The following is a 21,763-nucleotide window of genomic DNA, read 5'->3' as shown; positions in this document are numbered from 1 at the left end:
TTATTTATATAGCCCTAAATCACAAGTGTCTCAAAGGGCTGCACAAGCCACAATAACATCCTTTATTCAGATCAAACATCAGGGCAAGGAATAACTCAACGCATTGCATCTTACCATATATCAATTTGGAAAATGGTGATTCTCAGAAAAGTTAGCTGACAATTTAACATTTAAAAATGTGAACACCTTACAAATTGATGCTTGGCATCTTTGGCATCAAATATATTTTCCAGATGGTGGTTTATCAAGTAGATTCTTCCTTGTGTTTCTCGCAGTCCAGTGTCACCAAACTTTTTTTTTGTCCGCGCTGCTGCTTTGTGCATTTTCTACGTAGAACAGGGGTCTCAGACAAGCGGCCCACGAGACGTTATTTTGCGGCCCCCAACTTGATATCAAAGTTTAATTTTAGCGCGGCCTGCAAGTTTTCTATGAATGGCGATTGTCAGCATTGTGTTATCTGTGTTATGGTCCGCTGCCCGGATCATATGTTTTGTGGATTTTTGAGTTTGTTTGTGCACTTCCTTGTTCGTTCTGTCACCATGGTTGCTTATTAGTTTCACCAGTCCCTTGCTTTTGACGCACACCTGCCTTCAGATTACGTACTTATTCAAGCCCGCCTTTTCTGTCCACTCATTCTCGCTTCGTAGTTTGTGTTTCACGCCGTTTGTGTTTCGCAACCAGCTAACTTCCACGCTAAGTATTTGATTTCTCTTTTGTGCCTAGTGCCAGTGTTTCTGTTCTTAGTCCGTTTTTAGTTTAAATAAACCATTATTTCTTACCTTCACGCTGTGTCCGAGCACGATCTGCATCAAGGAAGAATGAACCGCATCACCATGCCACCCAGACGTTACAATTTGGGTCCAAAATGACTCAATGTTCTGGGTTGCCTGCCCCTGCATTAGTGGAAAAGTGGCCTAAGAGTGAAAGCGACAGAGACCTTGCAATGGAGACGAGGGTTTTTATTACTTGCCTGGCTGCAGTCACACCGCGACACCTGTCCGTCAGTAATAACAGTCCCTGATAACCTGGACCAATTCAAATCTTTATTAATTTTTTTTATTGTTTAATTTGCATTGCCTCACACAAACACTACATATAATTCTATAGGACGCTGAATAACACTCTGGGAGCCGTCACTTTTTTGCGCTCGCTATCCTGGTACTTTTCCTGTTATCCGCTGACCGTCGTGTTGTAGGGAGGAAAAGCTGAACGACACACATTGCGGAAATAACATTATTCTCCGTGCGTCGGTTGAATAAAAATATATTCCACAACCCCAAACATGTCTTTTTCAAAGCTTGTAGTAAAGGGAAGGGTTAGTGATGTGCAAAGACAATTCCAGGAAAAGTGTGAGATGCAATATTTCTTTGTTGAGCACAGGGGCACCACGACGTGTCTTATTTGCACAGAGAAAGTTGTGGTGCACAAGGAATACAATTTGAAATGTCATTATACAACTAGACATGCTGAAGAGTATGCAACATCTTTTTTAAGAAATCTTTTCTTGCGGCCCAGCCCAGGGGCGTCACTAGACCTAATACTGTACTGGGGCACACCTGGGGCACAAATAATTCATGTGAGCGTGCAAAGCGCGCAAGCAAAAACATTTTTAGCACTTATTTATCATAAAAAATACATAAATAGTGCTTTAAACTATGAAATCATATCAGATTATGTTGTATGAATCTTTGATTAACCACCTGAAATTAACTAATGCATTTGACCTACTTGTGCACTTTTTTACTCCAGACTTCTAAACTGCTACTGGTAAAAGCAAAAAGGAAGAGCAATGAATCTTTTTGAAATATATATTGCAGTAATCATCTGCAGATTTAACATCTACAAAAGTAAAACAAAAAATAAAGCACCGCTACATCTCTGGGTTCTTTTATATTATTGAATTTCCATTTATGGCAATGTGGCTAATCCTATTTCAGATACACAAAACTATCAAATATACACAAAACAATAAAACCACGGTAGTAGAATAAATGAACAACTGTTGTGTGTCTGTTCAGGGAATAGTTTTCTGAGAAGTAAACTGTAACGTCTCGTTTTCATTTTTGCAAAGTGGTCAATCACCCTGGACAGACATGGAAATATTACAATAACTGTTATACAGTTGACCAGTGGTTCCCAACTGGTGGGTCGTGACATAAAAGTGGGTTGTGTGTCATTTTCAGTGAGTCGCAGTCAGATGTGTGCATGAAAAAAAAAAGTTTAGGGAGAAAAAAATCAAATTGTGGCAACAAATCCAGATTATATTAGTGAGTATTTTAGCAAAAGGCAAACCGACTAACAAGTTGGAGGAGGACTCAGGACAGACATGGAAATCTAATAAAAAAAAATCTAAATAGGGCAACAAAACCCGATATTTTCAGCCATCTTTCTGAAAACAAATACAGAAATGTTACTATTTTTTCTGGAAACAAAACCAGATGCTTTAGCTGTAGCCATTTTTCTGGTGACAAAACAAGATTATTTTAGTCAAAGTCACACCGATTAACAAGACAAGTCTACTGTGCTATTTTTCTGTGAAATAAACTTGAATGATTTAAAAATTTGGCTCACGACTTGATATGGAAAAATGTTTTTCTTCCTGAAGATAAACCATTTGAGAAGCACTCAACTCACACATGCTTACTCCAAATCATCATTGATGCAGAACCAGCAGACAATAACCAACATTATGTTTCATGTTCATTGGAAATTCCCCCGACTGCTCGTACAGCAAATGAATATGTTTGTCTTGATACAAGGAATAACGTTAGCTAACTTAGCATCAACTTAAGACAATGATGTTGCCTAGCTAGCTAGGACTTCACTTACATCTCTCATTCCTGCTTCTCTGCTGCGGGCGAATAACTTTCTTAAATCCATCTAGGAGTTACAGTTTGAGTCAAATCAAAATCAAAATAATGTAATTAACAAATTGTTGTTGGCTAACGTTACCTACCTCAGCAGTGATTTGCAGCCCCCCTCTCTCTCTCTCTCTCTGTCTCTCTCTCTCTCGAAGTCTCGATCCACACGTGAATAAATTACCATATTAATTAGCCATGTGTCATTGTTACGTGGAGTGAATACAGTAGCAATCAAATACCATATTAAGTAGTATGTGCACTGTTGTCTATGTTATGTACACTTAAAACTCTGAAGCGTTTTTTTTTTTTATTGGTGAAATTTTTACTGGGGCACTGCAGATCAACAGTGGGGCACGTGCCCCAGTGAAATATGTCTGGCGACGCCCCTGGCCCAGCCTCACCCAGACGCTGCATCCAGTGGACCCCAAGTAAATTGGTTTGAGACCCCTGACTTAGAACCAGAATTACAAATTCATTTAAAAACCACAAATTGATTTAATGTTATTAAAAAAAAAATGTGGAGTAAAACATAACTTCTGATCGGCTTTATGTGTCGTCTTGAAAAACACACTTTGCCTTGCAGTACGCAGACCAACGAGAGTGTGTTATCGTAACGGTTTGTTTGTCTGTCTGTTAGCAACATAACTCAAAAAAATGGATTGATTTGAATGAAAATATCAGGAAATATCTAAAAAAAAAAAATCCGTTCTCCATCTCTTATAACATCACACACACAGAGCTCAAGCACTCGCAGGGAATTTTGGGAGATGTGCCCGCAAAAAACTACACTGATCAATTTTTCATTTTTTTTACCGTTTTTTCACGCCACAGTATTACTGTGAAGATTTTTATATGAAAAAATTAGCAACATTTAAAAAAAAACACCAGCACACTGCAAAAAGTCAGTGTTCAAAGACGAGAAAAATAAAATACAAAAATTAGGGGTATTTTATTTGAACTAAGCAAAATTATCTGCCAATAGAACAAGAAAATTTGGCTTGTCAAGACTTTCCAAAACAAGTCAAATTAGCTAACCTCAATGAACCCAAAAATACCATAAAATAAGTATATTCTCACTAATCACAACCGTACTACTATCTGAGTATGTATTTTCTATTGTTTCATTGAAAATAAAACCGCAAATTCCATTTGGCTGTCATCTGTTTTAATATGAGACACAATTGTGTCAGTCATGATTTTTTTTTTTCCATGCTTGAAATAAGAAATTATTACTTTAAAAAAGTAGTTTTATACTTGTGAGTGTTGGTGACACAGCTTTGCAACACTTGATATTTTAGTTTCAAGCATGTTTTACTCAATATAGATCATTAAACTCAGCAACAAGCTGTCATATCTAACTGAGATAATTTAGGACCAATACATTCAAAACAAGTAAAACACTAGCATAAAATCTGCTTAGTGAGAAGGATGATCTTATCAGACAGAAAATAAGCAAATATCACCCCTATTTGAGATATTTAATCTTACTTAGATTTCAGTTTTTGCAGCGCAGATATAAAATATTACATATAAAATATCCTTACTGAATAGATGATATGTCTAACATTTGTATGTCTAAATATATGTGTCTAAATATGTTGACACACACGCACAAACACACACACACACAAATGGAACAGTCTTTCTCACAATCCTTTCAAGCCTCCGTTCTCACAGCCATTTGTGCATAACTATGTGAGTTTGCAAGCACATTTCAGACGTGCTAAAAATATAGACGCAAAACAACAGCCACAGAACAGTTTCAATTTTGATAAATCACGTTGCGAGTGCTGAATGATCATATTTGCATCTTGTCCTCCCGGTATGGTGGGTGTTGTAGTAATCAGCATTGATCGGTTTTGCATGTGCTATCAACTTTGCACGTGTTTTAATCTGTGTTCTGCAAATTACTTTTAAAAAGTAATTATTTTAATTACTCATTACTTTACTCACCGCAGTGTTTTAGCTTACCAGCGGTAGTTTGCCAGCAGTGAAATTTTAGAGACATTTGTTCTCCATATATTAGACGCATTGGACTATAAGCCGCAGATATATATTTTACAAAAATAATTTCGTTCAAAGAATGTTTATTTACATACCTTAATTGTTTCCAAACAGTGTTTGTAACACAGCAGTAAAACGGCTGATCAAACACTCGAAAATGTGTTAGCATATTAGCTAATGCTAACGATGCTAGTGTCATAACATTACAATAGCACGTACAAATATGCATGAAAACACTCCTACAGACATCACACATGGGACGGCTTAGTAAGTATAACCAGTTTTAGTTAGATTGGAAAACTTCCAAACTTTGCTTGGAGTAATGAATGAAGAATCCATACGAGTAGAAACGCTATGGACAGCCAGAAGACTGAGCGGAACTCTTCTAGATGGAAGGACACTGCAGCAGTTGCAGTGAGTAAACTCGTCCAAAAGATGACGCCATAGCACAAAGAGTAAAACAACTTCTCAGTGTATTACCTTTTTGTTTGATTGTTTTTTAAACTACTTTTTCATTTTTATTATGGCCTTCAGCGAAGAAAAATGCATAAATTAACCGCACAGTCTTACATGCCGCATTGTTAAAAGTAGAGGAAAAAAGTAGCTGCTCATAGTCCTGATTTTACGGTAGATTACTCGTTACTAGTAAAAGTAACGGGGTTCTTAACACTGGTTTTACACACACACCTTTAGTAGATCAGGTCCTATGTATAGAAAAAAAAAGTTTAAATATTGAAATATTGTTCATGTGGACAGTGCAATACTTTTTTTTATAACGTGGTCAGTACTGCCTTGTTAAATTCTTATTTTACTTTTTTTCCCATTGTTGTTTTTCTATTTGTATTCTTATTGTAATATTTACTTTTGACTTTTTAAATTGATCTCAACTCTATACACTGCTGCTGGAATTTTAATTTTCCTGAAGGAACTCTCCTGAAGGAATCAATAAAGTACTATCTATCCATCCATCCATCTATCTATGGGCTAGTGTCTGTTAATAAAGAACCATCCGGACAGTTCCCCCCTCCTGGTGGATCTGGGAAGGCCGGTCATTCATCTTCTTGGAGCCGTGAGCCCGCTTCACCTCAACTTCAACTGCTTCAAATTTGGGACCCAGCACGTGTGTTGCGTTTGCCATTGACACAATCCTTAGTATCAGCTGCTGTGCAGCCTTTCTGCAACTGCCTTCCTCGATATGCAATGTCTTTGTAGACTTCCTCTAAAGTAGGCCATGTGAAAACAATGCCGGTGGGATTGTAGCCGAAATGTGACATTAATCCTCTTTTTGTAAACAAAACCCGGCAGTAACACGCCTTTTTAAAAGACAGTCTTAGGCCCCGTCCACATCAAGCCGGATAACTCCTTAAACAAATAATTATTTAGCCTAAGCACCGTTTCAGCCATACTAAACTATCATTTAAGGCCCCCTAACTGGATATTTTTTTACACGGGGTAAGTGCGCTGTTTATTTCTTGAATCTCCGGCTCTTAGCTTTGTATGGACTCATGGATCGTTTAAAAACTGAGTTCGGAGAGGAAGTGACGCCAGACAGACCACGCCCCACACAGGAAGTGACGTCAGAAAGAACGCGCCACAGCCAGCTTCATAATAACCTGTTTCCACTAGGAGGTAAACACTAAAAATATGGAGGTGAGTCATCCAGATATGCCGTGTTTCCCCTTCCTCTACATGTACAGACACTTGTGGAAATAACACATGAATATCTTAAACGGGAATATTATCACAATTTCAAAAGGGTTAAAAACAATAAAAATCAGTTCCCGGTGGCTTGATTATTTGTAGAAGTTTTTTTCAAAATTTTACACCTCCCGGAATATCCCTAAAGAAGCTTCAAAGTTCTTGATTTTCGCTATTTGCGATGCGACTGTCCATTTCCCTGTGACGTCATACAGTGCTGCCAATACAAACAACATGGCGGTTACCACAGCAAGATATAGCGACATTAGCTCGGATTCAGACTCGGATTTCAGCGGCTTAAGCTATTCAACAGATTACGCATGTATTGAAACAGACGCTCGGAGTATGGAGGCAGATAGCGAAAACGAAATTGAAGAATAAATTGAAGCTATTGAGCGAATAGCTATTGACGCTATTCGGCCATAGCATGGGTGTACCCAATGAAGTGGCCCATAGCATGGCTGCCTTATTAGCATCGCCGGTAAAATGTGCAGACCAAACGATCAGGACTTTCGCATCTTGTGACACTGGAGCAACTTAAATCCGTCGATTGGTAGGTGTTTGTTTCACATTAAATGTGGGTATCTAGTTTCAAATGTACATACAGCTAGCGTAAATAGCATGTTAGCATCGATTAGCGTAGCATGTTAGCATCGATTAGCTGGCAGTCATGCCGTGACCAAATATGTCTGATTAGCACATAAGTCAACAACATCAACAAAACTCACTTTTGTGATTTCGTTGACTTAATCGTTGCAAATGCATCTGCAGGTTATCCATACATCTCTGTGCTATGTCTGTTTTAGCATCGCCGGTCAAATGTGAAGACACTTTGGTACATTCAATGGGGGTCTGGCGGCAGATTTCTTGCCAGTGGTGCAACTTGAATCCCTCCCTGTTAGTGTTGTTACACCCTCCGACAACACACCGACGAAGGTTCCAAAAAATAGTTGAGAAAACGGAAAATAACAGAGCTGAGACCCGGTGTTTGTAATGTGAAAATGAAAATGGCGGGTGTATTACCTCGGTGACGTCACGTTCTGACGTCATCGCTAAAAGACCGATAAACAGAAAGGCGTTTAATTTGCCCAAATTCACCCATTTAGAGTTCGGAAATCGGTTAAAAAAATAGATGGTCTTTTTTTCTGCACCATCAAGGTATATATTGACGCTTGCATAGGTTTGGTGGTAATGTTCCCCTTTAAAAGAAAGCGATCGCAGCTATTTGGGATACAACACTTCTTAGACGCCAAGAGAATTTTCAAATGTCCAGGTTAGCAGTGATTCTACTTACCGAAAAACTTCGTCCATTGGTCGAAGGAGAGACAACGAAAATGTGGGCTCCCGTGGATGTGATAAGAAAGGTAGCGTGTGCTTTGTATTACCTGGCCGACGAGGAACGAATACAGAAAACATTGAATGCATTAGGACTGGCAAAGCAGACTGAAGCAGTTATTGTCTACCATGTAATAATAATAATAATAATGGATTAGATTTTATATCGCGCTTTTATATATTATTACATCCTCAAAGCGCTCACAGAGAAGTGGGAAGCCATCATTTATTCACACCAGGTGGTGGTAAGCTACATTTGTAGCCACAGCTGCCCTGGGGTAGACTGACGAAAGAAAGGCTGCCAGTTTGTGCCTACGGCCCCTCCGACCACCACCAATCATTCATTCATCATTCATTCACCAGTGTGAGCGGCACCGGGGGCAAGGGTGAAGTGTCCTGCCCAAGGACACAATGGCAGTGATTTGGATGTCAAGAGGCGGGAAGCGAACCTGCAACCCTTAGGTACGCCATACCGCCCCATGTATGTCCCGGACTCAACGTCTCGGTCCAGAGTATATAAAGTTCCCAAAAAGGAATGGACAATGAAGATGAAGGTAAAATAGTGAGGAGTGTCCTGACCAGATAACTAGATCAGTGGTTCTCAAATGGGGGTACGCATACCCCTGGGGGTACTTGAAGGTATGCCAAGGGGTACGTAAGATTTTTTTAATATATTCTAAAAACAGCAACAATTCAAAACTCTTTTATAAATATATTTATTGAATAATCCTTCAACAAAATATGAATTTAAGTTCATAAACTGTGAAAAGAAATGCAACAATGCAATATTCAGTGTTGACAGCTAGATCTTTTGTGGACATGTTCCATAAATATTGATGTTAAAGATCTCTTTTTTTGTGAAGAAATGTTTAGAATTAAGTTCAGGAATCCAGATGGATCTCTATTCCAATCCCCAAAGAGGGCACTTTAAGTTGATGATTACTTCTATGTGTTGAAATCTTTATTTATAATTGAATCCCTTGTTTATTTTTCAACAAGTTTTTTGTTATATTTATAACTTTTTTCCAAATAGTTCAAGAAAGAACACTACAAATGAGCAATATTTTGCACTGTTGTACAATTCAATGAATCAGAAACTGATGACATAGTGCTGTATTTTACTTCTTTATCTCTTTTTTTCAACCAAAAATGCTTTCCTTCTATTAGTTGGTACTTGAATTAAAAAAATGTTCACAGGGAGTACATCACTGAAAAAAGGTTGAGAACCACTGATCTAGATGCTAAAATGTTGACTACTACGCATGCGTATTAGGTCGTGTTGCGCCGGCGGACGGAAGGAAGGAGGGGATCTTAAAACACCTTTGCGTGTGTGTGGACTAGGATAAGGTTAGGTGAGATTTACCCTGGATAACCTTAGTTAGTGTAGAAGAGATCTTAGGACTTTTATAGCCATGCTCTGTGTGGTCCATGAGAAGATCACTTGCTCTTGCACCTAATCTTTCACTGTACAAATCCTCAAATGCATCACTTCCCGCTTTCTAACCCACATTGGCTTTGCCAGACATACACACACACACACACACACACACACACGGTAACATCCACGCATACGCCAACTTTTCAGTTGCTAAGCGCGGCTGAGTAATGTTTGAAGCGGCGGGTTTAGTATGCAGGGCCGTGATAAGGCGGCACAGAGCTGTGAAAACACAGATTACGTTCCGCGGTTTATTGAGGACAACGAGTCTTAGCCTCCCGGCCATGCCCACAAATTGCATCCGAAAACCGCGGCCCCCGCTCGGCTGTGAGATACGTCTTGATGAGGACCCCCTGCGGCGGAGCTTTGACAGCCGTGCTAATTCCGGTCAGCGTTCCTTCAAGTGTGGAGAGCAGGCGGACTCCTCCTCCTCAGATAAGCTTCACTGGCGTGTTTCTAACCAAGATATCGAGTGTCACTTAGTGTCATGGTTAGAAGAGAAGATAACTATTACAAACGTTAGAAGATTGTTGCTGATGAGATCAAATACTTCAAACATAACTTCATCCTGATATGAACTCTACTGTCTGTTAATGAGGATTATATCCGCAGTTTGTGTTGGATGATATGCCATCTGAAAACAAACATTTACTTAACTCAGAATGCCAAAGCTAACCAAGCATACATTAAATCCCAGTTCCTGGCAGGCTATGAAATTTCCTCCATCTGCAAATACTTAAGTCCCCCCCCGTGCTTTGGACTAAATCAGCGATAAAGGCCATTCTGTCCTAGGGTCCAGAGGTAAGGCAATATCTCCCAAACCTCGTAGAAAACAATTAGGACTATGTAATCACACCAATGGCCCTGAATTCCATCCAAGTCATGAGGTTTGGGTGAGGCAGCATGTGAAAGGTGCCTGTCAGATGAAGTGCTAGTTTACACGACTTGGATGCTGAGCGAGTGACTGCTTATTTATGAGCCTTGGACGACTCAAATCAGTCAATCACACTTTATTTCTCAAAGCCCTTTACATCATGCTGTACAACAGTGCAAGAAAGACGGAGCATTAGAATAAAATAACTGCTTGACACCAACATACAGGGCGTCACAGCAATCAAGGAGAGAGTTTATAAACGCATGGATAGCCATTCCAAGATCTTTCTTGCTTGCCAACAAAGGGCTTTTCTTAAGCCAGAAGGTGCAGTTGAAAAAACGGACAACTGAATAAATTTGTTTGATTGTTGGCCAAATTGAAAACCAGATTCCACCGGTTTGCAGTAGAGGTCAGGGAGAGCATTAGGGAGAATGTTAGATCTAAACAGATTCATCAATCAATCAATCAATGTTTATTTATATAGCCCTAAATCACCAGTGTCTCAGTTGAAAATAATAATCAAAGTAAGTACAAAAACAGTACAAAACAGAATAAAAACCATACAAAACAGCGCCAGGGGGTTGTAAATTCAAAGTAACTAAAATAGAATGCAAAAAAAATATATATACAAAACAAACAAAGTGCAAAGCCATAGGCTCACTCAATCTCAGTAAATAACTTAAATTTGGAACACAGAATCATCGTTTTCACAGCTTTTTGGTTGTTAGAGGTAGAGCGTTTTAATGTAGAGTTCTAAATCTTTTTTAAAGACACAAAAAACAGGTCGGTTATTGAGAAAGTTACATTTATGAATATAAAACTTAGCCAATAGTATAATGAGGTTGCAAAGGTAAAATTAATTTTCAATTTTTTTTTCAATACACTGTAAAACCAAATGTATATTATTTAATATGTATTATGGTTTTAGTTGCTTAAGAGCTATTCCTGGCTCTGAATTGGTTCATTGCTAGTTTTATGTTTTTGTGCATTACTTGTTGCCGTCATCAATAAACGAACAAGTTACTCATCAGTTACTCAGTACTTGAGTAGTTTTTTCACAACATACTTTTTACGTTTACTCAAGTAAATATTTGGGTGACTACTCCTTACTTTTACTTGAGTAATAAATCTCTAATGTAACAGTACTCTTGAGTACAATTTCTGGCTACTCTACCCACCTCTGGATCTAAACGAGGAATGTTCCGATCAGGGTTTTATGCTGCCGATTCCGATACAGATCATCCTCGAGTGAGATCGGCTCACACCATTGTTGATACCGATCACATGTATAAATTGGAAAACGTTCTGTTTATATATGGTGAGTGCTATCTACGCTTCAACAATATCGACACAATATTTAAAGTATCTTATTCTCCTTTGTTGCATACAATTGTTTGAGAAAAACAAAGACAGTAATTCTAATAACTGGGCAAAATCATCCATCCATCCATTTTCTACCGCTTATTCCCTTTCGGGGTCGCGGGGGGCGCTGGCGCCTATCTCAGCTACAATCGGGCGGAAGGCAGGGTACACCCTGGACAAGTCGCCACCTCATCGCAGGGCCAACACAGATAGACAGACAACATTCACACTCACATTCACACACTAGGGCCAATTTAGTGTTGCCAATCAACCTATCCCCAGGCGCATGTCTTTGGAAGTGGGAGGAAGCCGGAGTACCCGGAGGGAACCCACGCATTCACGGGGAGAACATGAAAACTCCACACAGAAAGATCCCGAGCCTGGATTTGAACCCAGGACTGCAGGACCTTCGTATTGTGAGGCAGACGCACTAACCCCTCTGCCACCGTGAAGCCCCAAAACATAGCACCGATAAATAAATACAAAAAGTTCAGAAACGCTCCAATCAGGCGAGATTAGCCATACGGTGCTTTATGTGGTTAAGATGAAGAAATCAAGCGCTCCTATCAGGAGGTCCTAACTTCCCTTAAACATACCGGCGCTCACAATGTAAGTAAACATGGCTTCCATAGGTTGTGCGAGATTGTGTTACGCCTCTCAGAAGAAGACTTGCTGCTTTCCGCCCACAAAAAATGCCCTGCAAATACGCCGGTAGAAAGGGAACATTTTAAAACATTGGCTTTATACAGCAAAGCTTTCCAGCCACCCAGAAATGCGGCCAGATTTATGCTTCTAAAGTCTACGGATGGCTATGGTTACATGTCTGTTGGGCTCAGCACGGTGAAACAGGGGTTATGGCATGTGCCTCACAATATGAAGGTCCTGGATTCGATCCTGGGCTCGGGATCTTTTTGTGTGGAGTTTGCATGTTCTCCCCGTGACTTCGTGGGTTCCCTCTGGGTACTCAAGCTTTTTACCACCTCCAAAGACATGCACTTGGGGATAAGTTGATTGGCAACACTAAATTGGCCCAAGTGTGTGAATGTTGTCTGTCTATCTGTGTTGGCCCTGCGATGAGGTGGCGACTTGTCCAGGGTCTACCCTACCTTACGCCCGAGAGCAGCTGGGATAGGCTCCAGCACCCCCCCACGACTCCGAAAGGGACAAGCGGTGGAAATGAATAGGATGGGCTCTCCTTTGTTTGATTCTATTTCTGTTTGAGTGCTCTTTCCTTTTTATGCAATAGATTTAGCACCATACTAATTTCCGTCTGTAGTCCCTTTATGGCACATTTAGCATCCCCAATTAACATTACATAATAAATAAACATACATAAAATTGAAATCACATAATGAAAAGCTATTTAAAATACAAATGCAATACATAGAGAAAGTGCGAGTTAAAGATCAGTGTCAAGTTACATTTATTTATCGAAATCCACATAAAACAGCTTTCAGAGTACTTTACTTTCTTGGTGCTAGGTGCTGCTGATTAGACACACCAGTTTCTGTTTTATTAATTGGTGTCCTCACCTGCTGCAGCCACTGATCACTCACCTTTGCAGTATATCCCCACGTCAACCTGTCAGTACGTGCAGGATTTTTGTTCGTCCTTGACGACAGTTAAGTTCTTTTCAGCCTTATGCTACAGTTATGTTTTGAAGCTAACTTTAGGCTATGACCCACGTCTTGTTTTTTTATGCCATTTTTCTTGTGCACTTCCCAGCGGCATGACCTGAAATTTTTGAATGAAAGAAACAGCTGTACTAAATGTGTCCACTAGATGTCCCAATAGCAATTCTTTGTATCTTTGTAGATGATGTTACATCTGTACAAAATAAACCACATGATGTTTTAGATCAGGGGTGTCAAACTCAAAAACAGAGCGGGCCAAAATTTAAAACTGAACGAAGCCGCGGGCCGAGGTTGAACAAATTAATCCTTTTAATAGGGACCCAAACAAGTTTTGCATTGAATATTGACCAAGCAAGGCTTATATAACTTTATAGTGACATGCAAAATCGAGTTTAAAATGATAATAATTAAAAAATATCAATGGCATATCAAATAAAATAAAAATACAAATTGAATGCCTCTTTTCGGCGGCGGGTTTGAGTTGGGGCGGGGTTTGATGGTAGCGGGGGTGTATATTGTAGCGTCCCGGAAGAGTTAGTGATGCAAGGGGTTCTTGGTATTTGTATGGTTGTGTTTATGTTGTGTTAATGTTGTGTTACAGTGCAGATGTTCTCCCAAAATGTGTTTGTCATTCTTGTTTGCTGTGGGTTCACTGTGTGGCGTATATTTGTAACAGTGTTAAAGTTGTTTATACGGCCACCCTAAGTGTGACCTGTATGGCTGTTGACCAAGTATGCCTTGCATACACTTGTGTGTGTGTATGAGCCGCATATATTATGTGAGTGGGCCGGCACGCTTTTTGTATGGAGGAAAAGCGGATGTGGCGACATGTAGAGAACGCCAAAGGCAGTGCTTTTACGGCCCGCCCCCAATATTATTGTCCAGGTGGAAATCGGGAGAAATTCGGGAGGGAGGGGCACTGAACTTCGGGAGTCTCTCGGGAAAATTGGGGGGGTTGACGAGTATGAGTATTAGCGGTGAATGTGGTGTTACGGCGGCGGGCCAGCTCTAATGTTAATTTGATATTGCCTCAAGGGCCAAATGAAATTACACGGCGGGACAAAGTTTGACACCCATGTTTTAGATAGATAGATAGATAGATAGATAGATAGATAGATAGGTAGATAGATAGATAGATAGATAGATAGATAGATAGATAGATAGATAGATAGATAGATAGATAGATAGATAGATAGATAGATAGATAGATAGATAGATAGATAGATAGATAGATACATAGATAGAAAGTACATTATGGATTCCTTCAGGAGTTCCTTCAGAAAAATTAAAAGTACATCAGTTATGGAAAATTATCAAACTACATAACATCCTGTAATTTGATTTTGATTAAAAAAAATGTTATCCTGATGGATTGATAATTAACACAAGGGGTTGACGGATGAACATTTCTCACATAACCCAGAAAATATAAATAACGACCAAAAAACGTTATTTTTGTACATTTAATAAATAAATATTTATGATAAATGGGTTGTAGCGCTTTTCTACCTTCAAGGTATTCAAAGCGCTTTGACACTAATTCCACATTTACCCATTCACACACACATTCACACACTGACGGAGGGAGCTGCTATGCAAGGCGCTAACCAGCACCCATCAGGAGCAAGGGTGAATCGCTTGCTCAGGACACGAGGTTGGTACTAGGCGGGGATTGAACCAGGGACCCTCGGGTTGAGCCACGCTGTCCCTTTATATGCCCACGTCAACTTGTAATGCTTGTTCTATTTTTAAAACAAGGAAAACAATCTGCAGTTGTCTTTATTTATAAGTTATTGTGCCGTGATTTTACTAGTCCGGCCCACTTGGGAGTAGCTTTTTCTCCACGTGGCCCCCGATCTAAAATGAGTTTGACACCACCTGATGTAGTGCATACCGCGCCTGGGGAGTCGGCGGCGACCCGGGATGGCCCCCGACGAGAGAACGACGGGGGTCAACGCAGGCCGGCGTGAGTAAATGAGCGGATCATACACATTTTCCACAGTCTGACAAGCGGCGCAAAGGGGATGATGAGACGGAGAAATCTCGATGGTTCCGCCTTTCCAAGAGATTAATGAGCTCAAAAGTAGAATGTTATTAATGTTTGGTCCAGACAGTTTGTACTTTGTCTACCGCGTCTGTTAAGTTAAACTCTACTGTAGGTCAAACATGACAAAGAAAATCCCCCCAACACACACACACACACACACACACATAGATTTTAAGAGTTTCTTTCATACTTGCACCCATTGAACTGCCAGTGCAGCTTTCACTTAGCAAGAGATTTAAACTCGACACCGCTGTATATCTTTGCCCGTGTGGCCATCTTTTATTTCTGGCTTAAAGCAGTGAATGAGGCGAGTGGCAGCGTGCTGTCAGCTCGTGAGCTCGTCTGAGCGTTTCTGCTCGCATGGCAGGGACAGAACAAAGCCCCGGTGGCCTTGGATAACGTCCACGGTGCAGGAGAGTAAAGTCCCCCCGTGAATAGGACCTGTCACTTCCACTCAGCGCTCGCCTGTGATCAAAACAAAAACTGCACTCTGTTAAACGGCTAATCCCGGCATCCCTGCTGGCTTGACAGCCTCCTGCTGCCATGGCAACCGGAGGGGAATCTCCTCCGGCAAGAACCTAATTGGATCATTTCCTCTCTTCTTCGCTTTTGTTAGTTAAAGTCTGGGCTGTCTGCTGGTGAACTTTGACAACTGAGATTTTCAAATTTGACTGCTATGATCACATGGCGACAACCTGCAGCCTGTGGGAGCTTCAAACATAAAATCTATTTTTAGCCGGAAAAATGACCACTTCAAACTCTACATTTTTCTGTGTTGTGAGTCCCAAAGGCCTGGTAATTTATGTTACACCCAGTCAAGCCCCGACACAAATAGACACCCCACCCTTCTTCCTAGACAATAAGGACAAGGGGGCCTATGCCAGAGGAAGTCAGTGTATGTGTGTGTGTGTGTGTGTGTGTGTGTGTGTGTGCGTGCATGTGTGTGTGTAACTACCCTTCCTTGAGACATCAACAAGGAAAAGTACCTTCCATATGAGGACCAGCGAACAAGTAAGGACATAAATCATGGTCCCAATACGGAAAACCATCCATCCATCCATCCATCCATTTTCTACCGCTTATTCCCTTTCGGGGTCGCGGGGGGCGCTGGCGCCTATCTCAGCTACAATCGGGCGGAAGGCAGGGTACACCCTGGACAAGTCGCCACCTCATCGCAGGGCCAACACAGATAGACAGACAACATTCACACTCACATTCACACACTAGGGCCAATTTAGTGTTGCCAATCAACCTATCCCCAGGTGCATGTCCATTGCATCTAATAGAAAATGTGTCATTTGTACCCCTGGTGGTGAAATCTATCAAAATGAGGGTGGTCCCAAAAAGGAGGGATTTTTCAAATTGACTGTGTGTCGCTTTTAAAAGTGCTCCACCTCTGGCCAACCTATGTAAATCTACTTCCAAGTGGGCCGCAGTGGTAAAATCCCGGCATGATCACTTAAAAATAAAAACAACATAGGATTGTTTTCTTTGTTTAAAAATAGAACAAGGACATTCTGAAAATGTACAAATCATAATGTTGTTGGGTTTTTTTTACACTTACATGTTGTGGTTAATAGTATTCTATCTTTATTTGTCATTATTTATACTTTCTGGATAAATTATGTGATAATGTTCCTCAGTCAACTCATTGGTGTTAACTTTCAATCCATCAAAGATAAAAAAAATAATAACATCAAATTACAGGATGTTATTTATGTAGTTTGATCATTTTTCTTGACTGGTGCACTAACATCACGTGGTTTTATGATTTTTACATATGTAGCAATCATCTACAAAGATACAAAGAATTGCAATTGCGACATCTAGTGGACACATTTAGAACAACAGTTTCTTTCTTTCAAAAATTTTGGCTAATTTTTATATTGTGCAAACTCATCCCACGGGCCGGATACAACCTGTTTGCGGGCCGTACGTTTGAAACCCCTGCTCTACCATAATAGTGATTTTATATTTGGTAGGCCAAATCTACACGTACAGTAAATCAAATCTACCATTTTTTTACCCTTTATTACTTCCAGGTTTGCACAAACTAAACTTAAATCCACGCGAGTAAGATAACAGATATAAATAAATTATCGTTAAAGGTATCGGTCTTGATAGTGTAAGCAAGAAGTTATTGGTTTCGGCTTGGAAAAAAGTATCATGCAACCTTAATTTCAATTCAGAGTAAAAATTCAAACTCAATGTAAAAATGATTTAACATACTAATTAGTTATCTCAAGAGTCATATTCAGACTGCGACAAGACTGAATGATTTAATAATACCATGATAATAACATTAATGATCTGAATTAAAAGTTGATTAAATCACATTTTGTTCTTAGTTTAAATATTTATTATATATATCTTGATGTTATTTATCCTTTATTTAGAATTACGATTATAATAAACAATACAGAGGTGCTGTTAGAAAGTCCACTATTTTGCATGTTTTGTGTTCTTTATGCATCGCTCATGTGAGAGTTCTGGCGGGCGTTATGGCCTTTTACTCTGTTCAGTGGTCCTTGAACGCATCGTGACAAAGCAGTTTGGCTTGTTTGTTAACTTTATTTTGCTGACACAGAAAAACGTCCTTCCCGCCCACCCTCCTTCTTTACCTCATCCTTCTTTACCCCGATGTTAATGCTGTGCGTAAATGCACAAAGACCACAGCAAACTCAACTCAGCTTGACCACCGATTGTAAATAAACCCACAAAACAGAAGACAACCTGCTGGGTCCTTCAACTTGGACCAAGCCGGTCATTTCCAGGAGAAATCTCACCCCTTTGTGAACCTTTCCCATGGTTTTTGTGTACTCCACTTTTCGTAGGATTCTGCATTTTTGCCAAAAGTTTGTCCTAGTTTTCGGACTCCATCCTTGCGATAAAATGACCAAAAATTGCGGCAGAATCAAGTGTTTATCAAAGAATCTCACGTGTTGATGACTCAGTCTAATTGAGTTTTTGTCACACCACAAGTCTGTACGCTTTTTTTAATAGGATATGGCTGCAAAATAAACCACCATGGGGCCAAGGAAAGTTGCAAGTGACAGTACTTGGCTAAAGAAGGTGACAAACACTGTTGAATTTAAAGCAAAACAAAAAAGTGAGGTCTGTGTGGCTCTTTCCTATCCCCGCTCATCGCAGTCTTTGCCAACAAGAGTGTTCAATAAATGTAAAAGTGCTGTCAAATGTTAATTGTTCTATTTGTATGTATTGTGCATTGTTTTATGCATGGATAACTATCATTATTGTTTATAAAATGTGTTTTGTGTTCATCGTTACGGGTGTCTGGAACGGGTTGAATGGATTTATATTTCCCAACTCATATGGAAACGGGATTTGTAGAACACTGGGGTCCAAACTTGTGATTTACATCGATCGATTGATTGATTGATTGATTGATACTTTTATTAGTAGATTGCACAGTTCAGTACATATTCCGTACAATTGACCACTAAATGGTAACACCCCAATAAGTTTTTCAACTTGTTTAAGTCGGGGTCCACGTTAATCAATTCATGGTAAATTCATGACTTCAGGAGGCAGAGACGGCAGGCGAAGTGCAGAAATATATATAAATATGACCAAAAATAAAGAAATAGTGCAGCAGGGAAGTGCACCCGAAGCTTAGGGAAAGCTATGCATGTTTAGGTGTTGGGCAAAGCAAACAGCACAATGATCCAGCCCCATCAAGAGGACAGGGCTGGTATAAAAAGAATCCTGAATGACAACCCGGAACAGGTGTGTTCTGATCAGCGCTCAGACAGATTAAATTCATAGCAAAAGGTAGGCAAACAGGAAATGGACATGAAAATAAGAGTGCTGGACAGGAAATAAATCTAAATACCAGAAACTGATCATTGTTGTGAGAGATCATGATACAGTGACACTATTTCTTATGAGAAGAATTGCTCTGGTTGTCTTTTTTGTCTCACTTTTTGTAGCTGATTACTAACAAAAACCAAGGTACTTGCATATGTACTCATGGGTGCAGATTGTGTCCATGATGAATTACAATTGAAAATGGGAAATGGCTTTTTGCTCCAATAAGCAGGTGTATGAAAATCCAGAGAGCAGCTGTTCTAGCTTGTGAGATGTTTTTAATGAATAAGGTTAGGTTTGGGCTGTCATCTCATGTACTCCGATAAACCTGTTCCAAATAAAAACTAACCTACACAAAAAGATTAATCAACGATGCATACCACAAGATGATTAGTAAATGTTAAATCCATGTCGCTAATTTGCTTCTTGGTCCCGATGAGTTCATCTCTTGTCTGCACTTACCTTCATCACAGGCGGTCCCGCTGAACCCTGGACAGCACTTCCACTCTAGTGAGGTCACAGTGCGGTATACAATTTTATAGGAAGGTCTGACAACGGTCCTGTAGCTGAAAAACACAAGCGAATACACACTTTAGTAATTCATCACCATACAGTTTCAAAACTGATCCCACCTGTGTTTATTTATTGCAAATGTGCATGCAAATTGTGTACCATATATTAAAAAAAAGGAGGAAACCAATTAATATTTTTTTTGCATATGTGTTGCATTTAAATATAAGGGAAACTTTCCAGAAAAAGACAGAAAATGAGGGATTCCCACAATGGACACTGGCCGACAGTTAGTGGGGTGACCGAGAGCGGAGTCTGCTCCATTGGTTGCTTTGTTGGGTCTGCTCCTGTCCCTGGCCATGTTCCCTCCACCCCAGCAGACGATGGCGTGGAACACCGCAGAGACCCCCACATTGTATTTGGGTGTTGAAATTAGGCCTGGGCGATATGGCCTTTTATTAATATCGCAATATTTTTTAGCCATATCTCGATACAGGATACATATCTCGATATTTTGCCTTAGCCTCGAATTAACACTTGATCCATATAGTCACAGCAGTATGATGATTCTATGTGTCTACATTAAAACATACTTCTTCATACTGCATTAATATATGCTCATTTTAAACTTTCATGCAGAGAGGAAAATCACAACTAAGTCAAACTGTATTTATTACACAGTGGCACAAACATTCATGTCATTTCAAAACAGAAAGAGCAAGATTGTCAGAGACATTTTAAAACAAGCTATTCGTGCACTTTTGTGCATGATGTCACTAAGATGACATATCAAAACACTAAATTAAAGTGCACTTTTTGTACAGAACGCCACTACAATAGTTTAAAACAAATAAAGTGTACTTTTGTGCATGATGTCACACTAGATATTTCAACAACTGTCAAATAAAAATGAGCTGCATAACAGGAAATCAAATAGTGTATGTCCTTTGCTATGTGGTAGGTTACTACGGACGTTATTAAATTCTGTTGTTGACTATTTTTTTTCAAAAGATCTGGAAATGGTTTCTTCGGCATTTTGTGGGTGTGGCACCGAACAGAGATGTTGATATGCAGTTTAAGCACTCTTCATTCTCTAACGGGGGACTTTTCAAATTATGCTACATATTAGCATTACGCGTTACGTTTTGTAACAACGCTTTTGCCGCATACTTAAACATAATCCCGTTTGGAGCCAAACCACCGTCAGACGATGGACCCCGTGCTGTTTTTCTTACGAAATAATACTTCATTTGTTACCAGATTGGCACCTTCTTTCTCTCGTATTACCACTCTAGCATCACAGCTAATGTTACCCATGCTGCTACCTCTCATGCGAGGGCGTATGACGCGACAGTAAGTGACGTATGTAAGAAGGTGCGCTTGTCTGTGAGAAGGAGAGGCAAGAAAGAGTGAGAAGAGAATGTAGTGTAATGCCAGCAGCAAAAAGCGACTGCGTGAGAGCGTATACTCAAATATCACGGTATAGTAATTTCCTATACTGCACAGAAACAAACCCGCAATATATCGACTATATTGATATATCGACTATATTGATATATCGCCCAGCCCTAGTTGAAATTGTTTTTGTTTGGTTGCTTTTCTGTGCATGGTGCAATTGGGTGGGCGCAATATATATTATTGGTTAATATTTATTTATTTTTTGTTGTTGTTTTACTTTTGTAGCTGTATGTAGACATGGCACTGCTTGAGTGGCAGCTGGATGCATCAGCTCTGCTCTTTTCATGTAGTTCATGTCCTTTGTGTTTTTTGATGTTTCCCTCTTACACACATGTTTATGTGTGCTATGGCTATGAGGTTTGTTTTTTTCCTTGGCCTCAGTCTGGACCCCCTCTCCAGGGCCCAGCCTTTGACTGAATATGTTTTGGTTTTTTTACGCCTGACTTTACGGGTTACAGGATGCGTCACGCCAATGTTTTCTGAGTGTTATCGAACGACAAGGTTGACAGTTGTGATTCACTTTAAAGCATAATCCTGCATTTAGCATTTTTTAATTTTAGAAATATAAAAAAATGTTTTTTTTAACAATCAGAGCAATAATTCTGGCTTTATAAAGACAATAATGCTCAATTTGGATTGGCACTGTTTTTATTAGGCATAATTTCAACATGTCATTTTTGTTTCTAAAGTTTGCATCAGCTTGACAACTGTCGGATG

At 39.8% G+C, this 21,763-nt stretch overlaps 1 protein-coding gene across 3 annotated transcripts in view; it reads right to left on the bottom strand.

The window, feature by feature from the left end:
• emid1 (EMI domain containing 1) overlaps positions 1-21,763 on the bottom strand; it is a 208,291-nt gene that overhangs the window by 157,657 nt on the left and 28,871 nt on the right. For all 3 annotated transcript variants that reach the window (XM_061906581.1, XM_061906584.1, XM_061906583.1), the window contains exon 3: positions 19,541-19,644. In XM_061906581.1, coding sequence (XP_061762565.1) covers positions 19,541-19,644 — 104 coding nt within the window. The remainder of the gene's footprint in view (positions 1-19,540; positions 19,645-21,763) is intronic.

This window comes from Nerophis ophidion, linkage group LG07 (assembly GCF_033978795.1).
Source record: "Nerophis ophidion isolate RoL-2023_Sa linkage group LG07, RoL_Noph_v1.0, whole genome shotgun sequence".
Lineage (NCBI taxonomy): Eukaryota > Metazoa > Chordata > Actinopteri > Syngnathiformes > Syngnathidae > Nerophis > Nerophis ophidion.
This window is presented reverse-complemented; position numbering and strand designations above follow the sequence as displayed.